Genomic DNA, 17,609 nt, shown 5'->3' on the forward strand with positions numbered 1-17,609 from the left:
CCACAGAGTTCTAAGGTTCACCTGATCAGGTCCTGGGGTTTATCGACTTTTATGCATTTCAAGACATTCAGCACCTCCTCCTCTGTAAGATGGACATTTTCAGGATGTCACCATCTTGTGTGGGGGCAGGGGGCAATCAATTTTTAAAAAAGGAAAAGCATTAATCTTGAATACAAGGTGGTGATCAATCCAGACCACCATGGACCAAGTATTCTAGAACACAATAGGCAGTAAGCAATCTAGAACCTGGTAGGATGTTCTCATTGGATGTCACATTCAATGATCATTTTGACTGGAGTTTCCTGGCAGCACTCGGTGTTCCAGTGTGCTGAGACAGCATTACGTACACAACCAGTGCCTGAATACTGAAAATTCAAATTGCTGTAATTAGAAACTAAATGATAGGAGAGAAATGTCACAAAGCACCAATACAACAGTAGCTCTTTATTTCTGATATTATTTTATTTCTACGTTTTTGGCATTTTGTGTCTTTAATCTCACAAGAAGGGTGTGTTCTGCTACCCCGTCAGTTCAATGTGGATTCTGATTGGTGCTGGTTAGTGGTGGAATATGCAAACGAGCAGATGGGTGCACCCAAGAGCTAACATTTTATGCAAATAATTAATGTATGTAAATATATTCCTTTAAGCAATTCAAATTTACATAGAAAATAAGGAGCTTTGGCTACTTGCATAATTAAGCAGGTTATACAAGTATATGGGAAGAGCATGATTAACACTGAGCACTGGACATATCTTTGCACCACTGAAAATGCAAACTATTCTTTTGTGTGGTTTCAGTAAGCTAGGTTTTCTGCACATTTTCTATCATTGAATATTACAAAGTAGAATTAGAGAAAGGCATAATCACAATTGAGTTTTTCTGTACTAACGAGAATAAACTCAACTTAAAAATGGCACTCCCTTCATATTGCATACATGTCATAATATTTACTGTTCTGTTCAGACCCTGGTGGCAGTTTTCAGTGAGCACATGATCTAAGTGTTCCAAGGTAAGGCAACACTGATAATTCTTGCACAATCCACCAGAGTTTGTGGGTTTTGTCCCTAATTCCAGTCTTATCATGGTGGGAACAACACCCCAATATTAGCCTACCTAAATAAGTCTTAAAGTACAAGTCAAGGGAGCCGGGTATACCATCAATCCCACTGGATCCAATGCAAAGCATGACCAAGTTGCCTCGGAGTTCAACAGGTGGTCTAGCTGACACTTAGAATGAGACTTGGGGGTGTTGCTGGGTATTCTGAGGTCCAGATAAAAAAAAAATTAGTTAGATCTAGCATTGAGATAATGGTGTCACACTTTCAGGTAGCAGACTTTCACATCCTCTACAGCATACCTGCAACTCAACCTCTTTTTTTTCCCCAAAAACTACCAGATCCATTTGCAGCTTTTAGCTTGTTATTGGAGGTGAGGGGCTTACACGATTAACGTATAGATTCTCAATGCAAGGTGTAAGTGAAATCACACCCACTAAAATGGAATTCAAAAGCAATTTAAAATAACATTAATAGGAATAGCCTCTGAGCTTGTGAGAAGGCAAAAGTTCATTTCACCAGTTTTCATTGGAGGTAGAGGTAAACAGCATTGTCCCAAGATGTGGTTTACTTCATTTCAATATGGCTCAATTCGCTTGTTGTAATAGTTAGAGAACCAGATATCTCAATAGCCTGTCCAACTAGGTGGGCTTCTGTTTTAAGGGACGAATCAGTCCTGCCACTGTCCTGTTCAATCCAGACTTGGCTAAAAGGTATCGACTTTTCCATTGAAACACTCATGCATAATCTGAAGAGGATTCCCTAGTGTCAGCTTAAAAGTGAAGGTGCTGGATTTTATTCAACCCCCTTCCCACAGAAGGTATGTATTGGAGGCTTGGAACCTTTGCTGACAGTAATGTTGGACGTAGACTTTGCTGAAAGGTAAGGATGCAAACCATAAGGTGATATCAGTCTCAGGATGGGAAATTTTCCATTGCTTTATTATCTCAGTAAAGCTCCTCCACCTTGCATTGTTTGGATAAGGACTTTATGCTTGTTCTTAACAAGCTGCCAGGACTGTCTCAGATGTACAAAGATCCCAGTTGTCAATCTACAGCCTGTCCCATGCAGTTTTGATACAGTGCTTTATCCAGTCATGCATTGTTCAGAATCTAATGGCACCAAAGAGAACACTTCACAACATGGATTCAAATAGAGAAGCCCGGTGGCCTATTTTGTATCCCTTTTGCTCGTCATCTGAGCAAACAGTACAGCACCTAAAACATGAGTCTGAAATTATTTCAGCAAGGAAGAGACATTAGAGGCACCATTTGTGCCAATCAGAAGGGAATAGGGAGAGGGTGGGGGAGGGTGAATGAAAGATAATGGAGATACGTATACAAACACACTCACCTCTTGACCAATCATAGAGTAGCATGGTTGGTATGAGGGTGAAGTGGGTGAAAGGGAGGGGATTTGCTGGTCACACCATGCTACCCTCCTGGCTGCAGAGGCAGTGACAGGCACCAGATGGGTACTGCAAAACAGCTGGGGGAAGGCAGCACCTTAACATATTGTAGTAGCAATCTATCAAAGCTTCCAGCTCCTCCCAGCAACTTGAATCATAATCAGATCTTGTCTTTCTCTTCACCTCTCATTTCTCCTTCAAAGTAACCATGGATTCACTTAGGATAAACAGTGCTGCTTCAACATTATTGATATGCAAATCTTAGCAATATAAATATGGTAGTCAATCTCAAATGTAAACTACAGATCTATAAACCTTGGTTTTTATGTTCTAACCTGTTTAAATAATGTAAATATATACACACATGGTCTATTTGGGTCCTTTTCTGCCCCAGAAGATATTCACAACAGGTGCCAGCAAGATAATGCTTCCAACACTCTAGCAATCAATCAGAAGTAACAAGTTATGCTTGTGCTGTGGCAAGTTCGATTCAGAACAAAATAATTTATTACAGATCAAATCCTGCTGCTGAAAGGGATATAAAGTGCTATGGGTACAGTGAAATCCAGATATACATATTTGCCAATTATTGAATCAGAGTCTGTCCCCATTAGTAAGGGATAGTTAGACTTTACTTATTACAAACTGAGGAATATTAAAAGGGGCTACCTTGTTTGAAATTGCAGTTTCTTAGCTGCAAGTTTGAAGGTTCTGTGAAAGATTGCAGAAATGAATCTCAGATTCCCCAGTCACAAAGGGAGGAACATAATCCTCTCCTCCAAGGCCTGACACTGCCTCTGAAGTTCTCAGCTGGATATGGGACCAAGTAGCAGAAGGGGACACATCCCTCTCTGACTTTCCCTCATCACTGGCTGGAGACATCTGCTCTCCATTCAACTCTTCAAATCAATCAGCTGAGCTACCAGCAAGAGGTACTGTCTGGAAAACTGCAGGTCACATCACAGTCCAAATGCACTCTACCCTTACAAGGAAACGTGATCATGGAAGAAGTGTTTGTGTTCCAGCCATCCCTGGATGTAAGCGTATATTAGGATTCAACTGTATACATAATGCACAGAGGGCATAAGCACCTGATTCAACAGGGGAAACAGCTCTGGGAGTTGGTCCTACTGTGCACTCAGATTCATTGGGGAATGGCTTCATGAAAACTATCCAATTGTTCAGCACAGCAGAGATTATCAAGTCATTTGCACATTTTCAGCAGTTCATCTAGAAACCAGCAGGTAAGTCTCCGGTGTGCTTCATTTAGTCTTTGTAAATTGTGACTAGTATAATAGATCGACTGAGTTAGGAAACTGTTTGGGATTTGTGAGGAAAGGTCAGGTTAACGCTGGGTCTAAACTATTTCAGAAGACACCGTGTTTGGAAGTATTTGTATTTGCTGTGGTTCAAACAGCTTGTAGAAGGGCCAAGGGCTGACCTCCTGCTTGTGTTAAATTAGCTAAATGCTCTAACTAAGAGCTTTCAATTACAACAAACAACACACCACCACTAATAAAGTGCCTTCAAGGTAGAAAAAAAGTGCTTTCAAGAGTACAACAAACAGATGCTAAGTTGAAGAGACAGGTTGGCAGTGTTTAGGGTAAGCGAGAACAGAGAACAAGTGAGGAATTCAGAGACATAGTCAAGTGTGTATGTTTGTATAAGCTATTTTGGTGAGGTGTAGTTAGTGGGAAGAGGGAAAAGTATTCTAGAAGTAGGGCTGAAACTGTCAGAAAGTTCTATCACTGACAGTGGAATGGACAGCTCATGGAGAGGAACTAATAGGAATGTCTGAAGAGATTTTGAATCCCACACACATCTTACTAATCTTATTTCCCCGCCTGAGATGTCAATCCAGAAGGAAAATTAATGCTTGGACACATGATTAGAGAAACAGAATTGCAATAATTAAATTTAAACTGTTCAGCATTACCCTTTATAAAATTGCCAATCTTGAACGTTATACTGAGGCAGCCACAGACCTATTAGTCTCCCTCCTCTGTCCTGTTAAAAACATCTGAACTGCTGGAAGGAGACAGTTTATATGTCTGCATGTGACATTCTAATGAGGGATTTCACACAATGTAAGAGCCCTGTCTGTAATAGTAAAAGCTGCAGCTACAATTCATGAATGTCACCAGTACCACATCCCCAACAGGCTTTTCGTACCAAACACAGCAACACTGGAATCACAAGATCAATCAGGTAATTTGGGCAAGTTCTCTCTTCCACAGGAATTTCTGAGCCAACAAATAGCTGGCTCCTACTGCAAGACCTACTGCAGCACTGGAACCCAGCTCTGAATGGGTACTTGACATCAATTCTCCAAACGTCTTCCTCAGTAGATTCTGCCATCCCCGCATATCAGATTGGGAGCCGAGAAGTAAAGTTACTATGCCACTCCTTATCCTCCGGCCTATGTAATAGTGATCCAACAAGGACTCGCTCACTAGGAGGTGCAAAGACTGCACTGTTGAATAAGCACAAGGTTCAGTAAACAGGAGCTTTGTCCAGTGTTGGAACACACTGGCCTTTAGCGGAGACATTTATGAATATTATGGGGGTGGGGAGAGCAGTGTGGATGGCATTTCTAAAGGGTGCAAACTAATTGGACAAAGAGAACTCTTCACCTAAATATATGTGATCTTTTTTAGTCACATGCTGTTCATATTCCAGGAGTAGTACCCCAATTAGCTGATACCTCTGAAGGGTAATCCAATCCAAGGAAGCTTGTGTACACAGCCTTACTCTTCACTGCCACTCTCTGCAATAACAAACAATAGGCCTGAACTGTTTGGGAGCTGAACAAAGAATTACAGATTGCACTGACCATTTCATTGGTTTCTGGCTGGTATTCTGTCAGCAGCCCTTGAATGCATCAGAGGCTGCTATCAGCCAACCTGCAGGGCTCTTGTTGGACACTAGGTTCCTATGGATCTAAACAGTGTTAGCACTTTATTCAACAGATTTGGCCATAAGTTGGGAAATGTGGCAGGTGGGGAAACTGAGGAAATGAACACTGAATTGGGAAACTGGTGTCTGTGCAGCATTCTGCGAGGTTATCGGAGTGTCTGACAGTCACTTTCAGGAGAGAAGTGCTCGGTTTTCCAAGTAGCTCTATTTCCTATTTGGAGATTGCGTGTTTCGTGTTCCTGCTCTTCTGATGCAAACCCACCTCACTGTCAGCACAGCACTCTGTGGGACCGCACTGGCACAGTGAGAGGGTGCCTTGCGATCCCTGTGTGATCCACAAGCATCCACTTCAAGGTCAGAGATTACTTCCATTTTACATTAGACAATGCACCAGCCTTACATCCAGTCCCCAGCCATGACTCGGCCTTGAATCATACATCACATCAAGTTGTGATATAAACACAAGAAACATGATTTACAGAAAAATAACCCACAAGTGAACCAGGTCTGAAAGATCACGTTCTGAACCCCACCCAAGCTGGTTCCAAGAGGCTATTCCATGATCTCTACCCGCAATGGTAGGAGGATGCTAGGGAACATGTCCTCCCAAAAGTACAGCCCGCCATGTAGTCTCACCAGTCCTGGGAACACTTTCTGCAGTATGCTAAATAGCTAGTTTTTACAAAGAGGTTGTACCTGCTCTTAGAAGGCACATTCTTTAATAGCCACTTAGAAACTAATTTGACAATTAAAGGGCCCGGTATCAGAACAGCAAGAAATGAGGCAGAGATCCAGACCATGCTCAGAACTCAAGCTCATGGTTTCGTCACCACACTGTGCTGTAAATCTTGGCAGCCATGCTTTATCCAGTCCTATGGATTAGAAGGGGGTGATATCAAGTTGCCAGGCAGCAGGCTTAACACTTAAAATGAAATGCTGATCTGAAATGGTTCAGTTTACCAGCAGCAAGACAGCAACCTGTTAAGCCAGTGACCCAGCTGATTGTGTTGGGAATTTGGACAGAAAGTGGGGCTAATCTGCTCAAGCTGCTGAAGTAGAGAATAACACTGATGTTGGATGATAAGTTAGGCTAAGTAATGCAGTGTGACAATCTGTTCAAATCTCTTAAATTTGCTGCTTGTAATGTGATTTGCTGCCTGCCTAATGCAATTATGCAACAAAGTCCCAGAAGCATGACAATGAGGTTCTAAGCAGATCTGAAAGACGACTTACTCAAACTAGACAAGGTGATGACATGGGACAACATTTACACTGGTATGATCTATACTTCACCCTCCATTCCTAGTCTGAGAAAGCCTGGTGGAATGCCCTTTCCCTCTTGGCTGCTGATCCATTTTATGTCGGAACCACTTGCTTTTACAAGTGCTGCCATCCTTGATGCCAAAGTCATCAGGACTGAACAAGCCCAACCTGCCTTCTGATACAGGATGAGTGCAATAAAATTCCTCAGCCAACTGGTTGGCGCTGTTCATTTGATTTAAACAGTGGACAAAAAAAAAATCTCTGGTTAGGGTAATGTGATAATGAATGATCATCTCCTTTGTGCCCAAATATATGGATCACATGTAACACTTCGGCATTTTTTTGGGGGGAGGGGGATTTGATTGTTAAAGTACTGGTGCTCATGCCCAATCCCTAAACAAACCACAGTTTTTGGAGTACTTCCCGGACACTTAACCTAACAGCTGTCTGTAGCTCTTCTGCAGTGTGTATCCATGGTGCTCTTTTGCATTAACGTTGTCTGTACCAGAAAGCTGCCCTGTGTTTCCACTGTTTTGAGTTCTGCAGTGGAGGCTTGCAGCACTCCTTTCCTCTCCCTCAGGTGAGCAGGGAGACTCTGAAGTCCACTGGGCCCAGGTCAACGGTGCTCAGAAGATATCTGGGCACATCTTCCAGTCCTGGGTGTCCTTGCACTCCCAGTAGCCACCTTTGTAAACAAACATGTCCTCTCCACTGATGGGGTCCTCTTTCTTCTCAAACCATACTGGTTGGTAGGGTTCATACTCGCTGCCTGTAAAAGAAGGATCGTGTATTGTGACAATGTCTTGCACAATTTCAGGACATCCAACAAGGCCTTCACAGCCAATGAAACCGTTTTGAAATGACAGCCAGTGTTATAACATGGGAAACACAGCGTGCAATGTGTACAAAGCAGTATTCCCTGGACTCCCATCCTAGATATCTGTTTGAGTCTTCAAATCCAGTGACCTAAATAACAGGTAAGAGTGATGCCACCTGAGTTAATGCTAAGACAGCAGAGGAAAGCACCTTTTTATACTCCCAGCAATAAGTCATTCCCAATATTTCCAGCATGCCCTCTTTCCGTGGAGTGATATTTTCCTTCTCACATAACTACTTGAGGTTACAAGACTTCAGAATTATCTTCCTTTTCTGTGAGGATTATTGCATTTTTAAGTCTGACCTCTGGGGGAGATGCTCGTTTTCCTTGGAGGTCTACACGTTAAGGCTGAAGCTCTGGGGTCAGAGGTGAAAGTTCAGTGTTCTGAGACACCTCACCAGCACCACCTGGTGGTACTCCCAGTTGCAGCTGAGCCACAACAAGCACGCAGTTGATCCTCACCTTCCTCCGCAGCTGTGGCGGCCTCTGCCTCTCTCAAGCGCCGCACGGCTCTCTGCTTCTCCTCCAATCGCTGCTTTTCCACGTTCGCCTCCTCCCAATCACCATTCTCCATCAGACGTTGATCTGGCCGCAAGCGACTGTCAGTTGGAGCAGTTCCGCTCTCCATTTCATTCAGGGTCAATGCCAGTTCAGAAAAGTAGTACATGTTTTCTGCATTTTCTCTGCAATAGAAGAATTACCGATTATTGGGCATCTTAGCAGAGCAACCATATTTGTGTGGCCTTGGAAGAGGTTCTTGCATAGATTCAATAGAATGATTTAATGGGTTTTGTTATGATCACAGGTTCTTTTATTGGACTTTTAACCCATTGATTGCACGAGGTTGAATGTGGTCTAGTTGAGGTATTTGCAGAAGAACTATTTTCTCTGGTGGAGAACATCAGAATAAGAGGGTGGATTTTTCAAATTCAAGATGGGCCATTCAGGGTTACAATCAGGAAATGCTTCTTCAGACAAGGGTGGTGAAAAGCTGGAACTCACTGGGTCAGTTTAAAATCTTTATGACAGAGATCAATAGGCTTTTACTGATTTACTTTGTTGGGTATTGAGGGATACAGAGGAAAAACAAATTAATTGAGTCGAAGTATGAATTAGGAAATAATATTTAGGATTGAAATGAATGGTAGAACAAGCTCAAAAGGACTGAATGGCATAATCTATTTCACATTCTCAGGGCTCTTGTAGGCCTGAAACCATAAGGTGCAGAATGTTGCGGTGCTGGGTGTTACCTTACATGTCATTAAAAGTAACAATGACTTCACTTGTACATCATGATGATACTAAGGCTTTAAGGAGTACATTTTGTTCTGGTTTTTTGTGAAGAAAGGCTGAGACAGAGGTACAGAGTCATCTGCTCAAAGCCAATAAAGTAAACAGCTTGTGAGGCTTTGAGCATTTAAAAAAAAGTTGGAACAATAGAAGCAGCCTAGATGGGTGGGGTCAAGCTCCTACAGAACCAGGAGTTTTAGTTTTAGCTTTTTGCAGTTGCTAAAATTGCATGGGAGACTACCTATTTGACTGAATTTGCTTTTGCCAAGGGTGTGTTTAAGGAATATTACTATATTGGAACAGTTAATTAGTTGCAGCATATATAAAATTATTGTTAAGCATTTTTATAAGCATTTTATTAAGCTAAGCCAATTTATTTTATTTTTATTTTGTATTTTTACACTATAGTTAAAATTAAGTGTGTTTTGCTTAAAGTTGCATAGTTTGACCAATAGAATTGCATCTGGAATGCCATGCCTTAATTTTACATTTAAAATAAGGAGGGTCTAGGCTATCTTTGTAATATATGGAGGGGGTTTAGTCCAGTACATGACAATATGAAGTACAGTCACAAGATTAATCTGCATTCGTACATCATCTTTTGTTCTAGAGTCGTTACGGAAAGAACAAAAAATGAATGAAAGAATGAACAGCAAGGCATGTGTGTGGGATACGGGATGTGATTAAAGGTTTGGCTGCAGATGGTGCCACAATGAGGAGATTTGGGAGAGAATTCTGATATGTGAGCCAAACAGCTGACTACTATGGTGAAGGGAAGGATGGACAGAGTGGAAAGAGTAGGGTTTCAGGAGGGGTAAATGGTTGGATGACACTGTGGAAATAAGGTTGCCATGTAGTGATGGGATAGTCACGGTTAGGCACAGGGAGACTGTAAACAGGGTTGAGCTGGATTTTGTGGATATCAGGGTAGATCCAGCTGAATTTTGAACAGGGTTCCAAATAATGAAGGGTAGAAAGTTGGAATGGAAAGTAAGATACTGGAGAAATAGAAATATACCAATAGTCTACAAAAGTTACACTGACACTCGGGACTAGGTGGAAATGGAGGCAAGCCACAGTGGAGTAAGTGGTTTCAGTGTTGAGTGGAATGTAGTCTTGGAGGTCTGTAGGCAACCTCACCCATGTGCATTGATAATCCACGGTTTCATTTTCTCTGGACCGTCATCCAGATGCATGCATGATCAGGCAGTTTGAGGTCCCAGGCCTCAGAATAGTGTTTCACAATAGATGGGTTGGGGGTTGGAGAGTGTGAGGGCAGTCGTCGGGAGATGGAGTGATCAAGGTTGGGAGAACAATTTGGGATGACGTTACTCTCTCAGTAAAGGTTAAATGCTGCAATCTGACTGTTACATTGTCTGAAATATATGATTAGGTACAAGAAATTCACCATACTGATCTACACAGCTTATAGGAATTTCCAACAGGGTAAAAGGTTCACAATGCTTCACCTCCTCCTGTTGGATCTTTCATATAATTCTGCAAACGTCTCTGAAAAGATCATTTTGTGCATGGTTCAATAACAATGCACCATGACGGACTCATTGACTGAGATGATGGCGATTAAGCAGGGAGGAATCTGCTGTCCTCTCCTGGGGTCTGGCCTACATGTGACTCCAGACCCCCAGCAATGTGACTGACTCTTAACTGTCTTTTGGGCAACTAGGGATGGGCAATAAATGTTGGCCCAGGCTATGACACCCTCATCCCATGCAAGAGTTAAAAGAAAATCATCACGCCTTTATGTAAGTGAAAGGAAGGTTACGAAAGGGTTAATATCTCAGTAGAGAAGAGACTCTCTGGTGCTCAAGTAGAATTGGGAAGAAGTGGGTGAAGGGGTTAATCCCTTTTGGTGGAAACAGGTTCTGCAATGTCACGTTAGAATGTGTTACAAGCAAGTGCAAGGATTAATCTTCCCACTGATAAATCGGTTTAGTACAGGCGGTGTATGTGGATCCATGAGTAGACTTGCATCATAAAATCTAAAAGAATGAGGGAGGCCCTTTGATGGCTCTTGGAAAGAGGACACAGTCATGCATTAGTGGTTAGCCTGTGACTGCAGCACAGTGTACTCGGCAGATCTACAATGCACAGTGAGCTTGCAAAATCAGCAGCTGATACTCACGGAAGTGCATACTTCCTCCACAGCACTTTGGGCGGCAGGGTCTGGTAGACTGTTTTCTGTTTGCCCTCGCAGCTGGTCCCATCTTGACTGCTCTCCACGACTTTTGCAAATTCCATCTTCTCATCCCATGTCCCCGACAAGATGTAAGTGGCTCTGCCTTCGGAGTCTGTCACTACACCTGTCACCTAATTGCACCAGGAGACAAACGTCCTTTTATCACATTACTACAAACTTCCCCAAATTCAGAGAGAGGAGACATTTATTGCATCAGTCTAGCCATCCCTCCACTTTCTATCATTGTGTTTCATCATATTTCCCACTGAATTGAGTATGGAAGGAAAGCTTACAGGAGGTAGGGGTCACTGCACAGGGTGAAACTTTTCCAAATCCTATCTGCACCCAGTTCTAACTACAGCATATGAACAACTTTTCTTCTGTGCCACCTTGGACACCAGCTTGCTCAGTGTTCCCGGTGTACCATCACAGTAGGTATCTGCGAACTTGGGCTGTGCTATACCACTCAACACATTAAGCCCAATCAAAGTTCAACACAAACAAACACTCTCCGAGCCAAGCATTGTTTAGGTGAATAGAATAGATGCCTATAGGGAGAACGTAGATCAGCAAATGAAGGAGAAAGATATGGAAGGGTATCGTGAAACCAGGTGACCTTTTGTGGGAGGAGGTTCATGTAGGATTTAAACATCGACCTTCCCAGTCATACAGAGGGGCCAGTTTGTGTGCTGCAAATTGTTTTTAGTTTTATATTCAGCCTTTGTTTACTGTGCAGGCCCTGAAATTCCATGTGAAGTGGAAGAATCCCAAGAGACAAAGGGGCTAGTGGAGAAATGAGGCAACCGACTGTCCTCTTGGGCCTCCAACAGGAGAACTTAAGCTGCAACATCAGGACCCTATTTAACAGAGACTCAAATTTTATATCATTGGCCATGAGCTCACTGCCCAAGTCAGTTGACGATTAGAAAGCTATCAATTTTGAGTAGATTTTTGCTTTTCTGATTTTTGCTTAGTTGAGCTGTACACAAATGCATCTTCCATTCAAGACTAGCTACACTCTGCATATCTCGAAGTGGAACGCAGCTGATCCATGATTTGGGTCCATCATATTACCTTTCAGGGAACAATTAAACATATATGTAATTTAGACTACCACGTTACTTAAATAAGTCTCCATTCCCTTCTTTTTGCTAAACTGTACATTGAACAGACCAGGTGATGAAAGCAGATTACCAAAAAGAAATTTGGACAAAAGCTTGAAAACATTGCAGGATCTGAAGAGGAGGAGATGGAGACTAATTATATAGCTCTTTCAAAAGGTCAGTACAACATGAGAGCTCGACGGAATCCATTCAGCCTATGTGATTCTCTGAACAGCCTTTAGCCACAGACTGAGTAAGACAATCTCCCAAAATTTCTCCATATCCCATTAAAAACACCACGCTCTCTCCGGGAGGCAACAAACTGTCTCCAAACAGAGGGGGAAAGAGACAGCTAAATTTAACTGTAAATGGTTAAAAAAAAAGGTAAGGTTAGAATCTTAGAAATCCAGTTGAAATGAAAGCTAAATTTGTAGAGAGAGAATCTTCTCTGTTTTTAAGCAAGCTCTATGGTAGGATCATGGGCTTAGACAAAGAGTATATAGAGAAAGGTGCAGTCTACAACTTTCAATAATGCACCTTTTATGGTAATGCATCATTTCTGGTGACAATTACCAAGGTTCTTAATGAAATAAAAACAAATTTCTGGTGAAATTCTGCAGCTCAGGAGAAGGGAGTGGAACAGGTCCCCTCGCCAACATTAGCAACCCCTTGTCTTTGGCTCTGAGCCCCCTCACAAACTGTTCCATTTGCTCCTCCTTCCCTCTGAATATATCATAAAAAGCAGTTTTCCAACCCCTTTCATTCTGAGGTAGTGTTGTATTGCATTTATTCCTCTCTCACAAATCCTGTCTGACTTGCTGAGTTTCTCCAGCATCCTGTGTGTTTGTTTCAGACTTGCAGCATCCACAGTTTCTTAATTTTATTTGAAGATCCTTAACTAACTTAGGGATTTCAATATCCATGCACAAAGTTGCAAACAGCGGAAAGTTTAAAAACCCACTTTCATATAACAGTTACATCAAACAAAAAGTTCCTGGCATTTAGCCAATGCTTTTCCCAATAAAGTATCAAGGCAGACTATGAGGTGGCACTCACCTTTCTGGCACATTCCCGCGAGAAGTAGCTGTAGGGACTGAATTTGAGTTGACACTTGTCCTTCGTCTCGTTATTTATGATTTCGATCTCGCCTGACTGAAGGACAGACAATATGGTTATACACAAGATGTGTAACAACCTTTTAACCATAAGTGCAATTGATTGATGTCCCACAGTTGAGTGAGAACTAGATCTGATATACTGAGCTATCTAAAAGCTATCTAAAAGCATTTTTAATGATTAGTGATACATATGCACTAGCTCAGTCTGCACAGAGGCCCTCACTTTATAAACTGGACTAATCCCATGTTTGTACTTCTGCTGTCTGTAGGGTGGCTGAGGAGTCTATCTGGAAATGACAAAGTGAAGTCCCAGTCTTTTCCTTGAGTTTGGGAACCCATGAGCAAAGATGAACTTTGTCTTAATTTTTTTCATATTTGATTTCTGTTATTCATACAGGTGCCAGAGTCTGGGGACTTTTCACTGTATTTTTTGTAAAAAATACAAGTGAAAATAAATTACTATTATATTCTATTCTATTCTATTCTATTCTATTCTAGGATAACACTTGGATTTTAATGAACAAACCATCAAATTCCCACCACTATGTATGTTTATGTGGAATGGCATTGATTATCAAAATTTTTAAAGCACTTTGTTCAGAAATAAATGATAGAAAACTTGAGCCCAAACCACAGTTCGACTTCAGTTTTGACTTGGCAAAAAGTGGTAATTACTTAATTATTGTAACTGGAGCTGGTTTTGTGAACTGCTTTTTGAGTCTTCCTTCAAACTGTTCATAATTATTTTGTAATGAATTGGGGAACCATGACATGATGTTTCCTCTTTCCTCCACAGCCATCCTATATCCTGAAATCAGAGGGAAATCCAGAACCAATAAAGGAAAAACTGTTTGGAATTACAACTCCTCTTCAACTTTGACCATGGAATGGTGTTATTGCTTTGGTTTACTAAGGAATGCTTATACCATCTCTTCTCAGGCCTCGAAGTCATATGAAGACCACACAATATTAACACAGTGCTAACTGAGATGTAGGCTGAAACTTTATTGCTGGAACAGCACAGCAGGTCAGGCAGCATCTAGGGAACAGAAGATTCGACGTTTCGGGCACATGCCCTTCTTCAGGAATGAGCAGAGAGTGTTCAGCAGGAGAAGATAAAAGGTAGGGAGGAGGGACTTGGAGGAGGGGCGTTGGAAATGTGATAGGTGGAAAGAGGTCAAGGTGAGGGTGATAGGTCGGAGTAGGGTGGAGGCGGAGAGGTCAAGAAGAAGACTGCAGGTCAGGAAGGCGGTGCCGGGCTGGAGGGATTCGGCTGAGACAAGGTGGGGGGAGGGGGGATGAAGAAACTGGTGAAGTCCAAGTTCATCCCCTGTGGTTGGAGGGTTCCCAGTCGGAAGATAAGACGCTCCTCCTCCGACCGTCGCGTTGTTGTGGTTTGGCGGTGGATGAGTCCAATGACCTGCACTCTCTGCTCATTCCTGAAGAAGGGCATGTGCCCGAAACGTCGAATCTTCTGTTCCCTAGATGCTGCCTGACCTGCTGTGCTGTTCCAGCAATAAAGTTTCAGCTTTGATCTCCAGCGTCTGCAGACCTCACTTTCTCCCCTAACTGAGATGTAGACTCTGCCCAAGACCAGTCCCAATGCAATACCACTCCAGCAATGTACGCGTGTGTTTTGTACATTCAATTCTTCCCTTATTCTCCAAGCTCTGCTTCCCAAAGCCAGCAATTGTTGCTAGATTGCTCTGCTTCGGAGTGGGATGCAAATCTCAACCAAACCCAAGCTCGTCCTCACCCAACATTGAAACAACTACATGCCTCAAAAGTCCGAGAATGCAGGGGCCAATTATAACATCTGTCATTTCTCCACGTGAGATTACCTGGCCCAGAATAGACACTGCACCTTACTTAGGTGTACATGCTGCACATACAGCATTTGGGACATGATGTATTAGCCTGGTTTGCGATCTTTTCACAATAGGTGTATGTTGCAAGTTATGCATGGAAGATAGGAACAGCAGTAGACTATTCACTCCCCTAGATCTGTGCCATCATTCAATTAAGCCATGATTTGCACTTCATTCATCCACCTTAGCTCTGCATCCCTTCATCTCCTACTGAACAAAATCGCTTCAATCTCAGTTTTGAATGCATAGTTCGATGAATTTTAAAGGTCTGCTACACTGTGATGTTCTTCTTGATCGGCCTAGCTGAATCTCTCTTTCCTGATTTCCCCAGCAGAGGAACTAGTCTCTGTGGCCATAAAATCCTTGCCATACATTGTATACCTTAATCAGACCATCCTCAATCTTCTATACTCAAGGGCTACAATCCAAGTTTATGTAACGTGTCCTTGTAAGTTAACCTTCTAAGTCCCAGTCACATGGAGTTGGCCCAATCCATTCCCCATGAGAATGACGACAACTGCATGCATGGCTACCTTTTTAGAAGTTTGCTGTCAGGATGAGAGCATCGTTGACAAGGTTAGCCTGAAGTCCCCATTCATGATTGTCCTCGAAAAAGCCACCTTTTTGAACTAGTGTAGGTATAGCCACAGTGCTGTTTGTGAGCGAGTCTCTGAATTTGACCCAACAACAGTGAAGGCATGTATAAACAAGTGAATTAGGAGAAATAGGTCATTTTCCCAACTAGCCTACTCTGCTATTCTATTCAATGAGATCATGGCTGATCTAATTGTGGTTCAACTCTACATTCCAACCTACCCCAATAACTCTGGACTAATCAGGAAGTCAATTTACCTCTGCTGTAAAGTGTTCAATAACCTCACTACCATTCTCTGTAGCAGAATTCCAAAGACACTCAACTTTTAGAGAAAAATATCCCTTGCAAATTCTCCTCTTAAGTGGGAGGCCCTCTCGTTCTAGTCTCTCCCACAAGGGGCGACATCTTTTCAGCATCCACCCTGTCAAATCTTGAACTGTAAGACAGTTCCAAAACAAGATGGTGTTTGTTTGCTGCCCTTGTTTTTCAGGTGGAAAACATTCTCAAACATTGTGGCAGTGTTCAACAAAATTTGCCACTCCTCCGATACTGACACAGCTCGTCAATATACAGAAAGACAACATACAGACTCAGGCTGTTAAGTTGCGCAATGTTGTACAAAGTACCACCCAAGGGCCAGGTAATGTTGTCAGAGTCCATAGTCTTTACAGCATCTAATGGTTTCAGCCATTTTGCGATAACATGTCCAGTGGTTCGAATTGGTTTAACTGGCAAATGTGATGTTGGGGATCTCGGGAACAAGGCCAGATAGATGATCCATTTAGCATTTCTGGCTGTAAAAGTTCACAAATTCTTTAGCCTTGTCTTTTGCACTCATGTGCAAAGCTGCCCCATCACTGAACCTTCTACTTGGGCTAATTGTTCAATTCAGGATGGCAGAATTTTAATACAACTTTTGGTTGTGAAATCTCTTGGTTTTGCATTCTGCTTTGGCTGTTTAGAGTGCGTGTAATCCTGTGCTGTATCTTATCCAGGTTGATCTGGGTGTATTTGATGCTGCTCTGAGCATGCCTTCCTGCACGCTTTGTTGAGCCAAGCTTGATGGTAATGATAGAGTGAAGGGTATGTTGGACCTTTAGGATACAGATGGTAGTCGGCTACTGTTATGGACCAGACCAGACCCCTCAAAATATTTTAAGAAGGTAGTCTACCCCCTAACGTTTTCTTATTTTAAAGGCAGATGTGGATATTCCAGGTGTGATGCAACTGGTCAAACCACTCAGCTTTAAACAAAATATAAATTTATTTAAACACTACAGTTGAAACACGAACAAAAGAAAACTGAATTTAGAATAACAACTATTGGAAAACTTAACTGAGCCGGCACAGCAATGCACTTAAGGAGCTGTTCCAATTCCCATAACATACTCCTTGGCAATAGGTAAAATCAAACACAGGTTCGTACAGGCAGGAGAGATTGCAGAGAGAAAAGTTAGTCAAGAATCATCTGCTGAAGCTTGAAACATTTCTCTGGACTGCAACAGTTTCTCTGCTACAGTTAAACCAGCAGCTTCTCACTGTTACAACTAAACCAAACTAGGAAAAAACCTGAACTGGGAGAACTGGCCACTTCTTGCCAGTAAAGTAGACATTTTAGCATCTCTGCCTTTACGATGTGCCTTGAGAAAAACCAAAGACAATATAACCATTTTGAAGTGACAGCATCATCACAGCTATAACTCTACTGCTGGGGATGGTCCACTATACTTATTATCCGAGTCCACTCGATTTAGCAGTGATAGTGACAGACAACATGCTGAGGGCTGGTAATTTCTTGATCATTAACAAGTCTACCTTTCATTTGAGATTTATGAATTAATTGAAGTTAAATTCCCCCCTTTGGTCTCTTGCCTTCGGGACAAAGGCCTGGCTCTCTGGATTACTCATCTGTACCA

At 42.2% G+C, this 17,609-nt stretch overlaps 1 protein-coding gene across 6 annotated transcripts in view; it reads right to left on the bottom strand.

Annotated features, from left to right (window-relative positions):
• Positions 1-424: 424 nt before the first annotated feature.
• Positions 425-17,609, bottom strand: part of LOC122562796 (oxysterol-binding protein 2-like) — a 343,122-nt gene continuing 325,937 nt past the window's right edge. For all 6 annotated transcript variants that reach the window (XM_088000163.1, XM_088000162.1, XM_043715996.2 and 3 more), the window contains 4 exons: positions 13,169-13,264; positions 10,956-11,140; positions 7,985-8,205; positions 425-7,414 (listed from right to left, as the gene is read on the bottom strand). In XM_088000163.1, the coding sequence (XP_087856289.1) occupies positions 7,272-7,414; positions 7,985-8,205; positions 10,956-11,140; positions 13,169-13,264 (645 nt within the window). In that variant the 3' untranslated portion in view covers positions 425-7,271. The remainder of the gene's footprint in view (positions 7,415-7,984; positions 8,206-10,955; positions 11,141-13,168; positions 13,265-17,609) is intronic.

The sequence above is a fragment of the Chiloscyllium plagiosum genome, unplaced genomic scaffold (assembly GCF_037043375.1).
Source record: "Chiloscyllium plagiosum isolate Xiang-an unplaced genomic scaffold, Cpla_swu_hap1 HiC_scaffold_24, whole genome shotgun sequence".
In the NCBI taxonomy this organism is placed as follows: Eukaryota; Metazoa; Chordata; class Chondrichthyes; order Orectolobiformes; family Hemiscylliidae; genus Chiloscyllium; species Chiloscyllium plagiosum.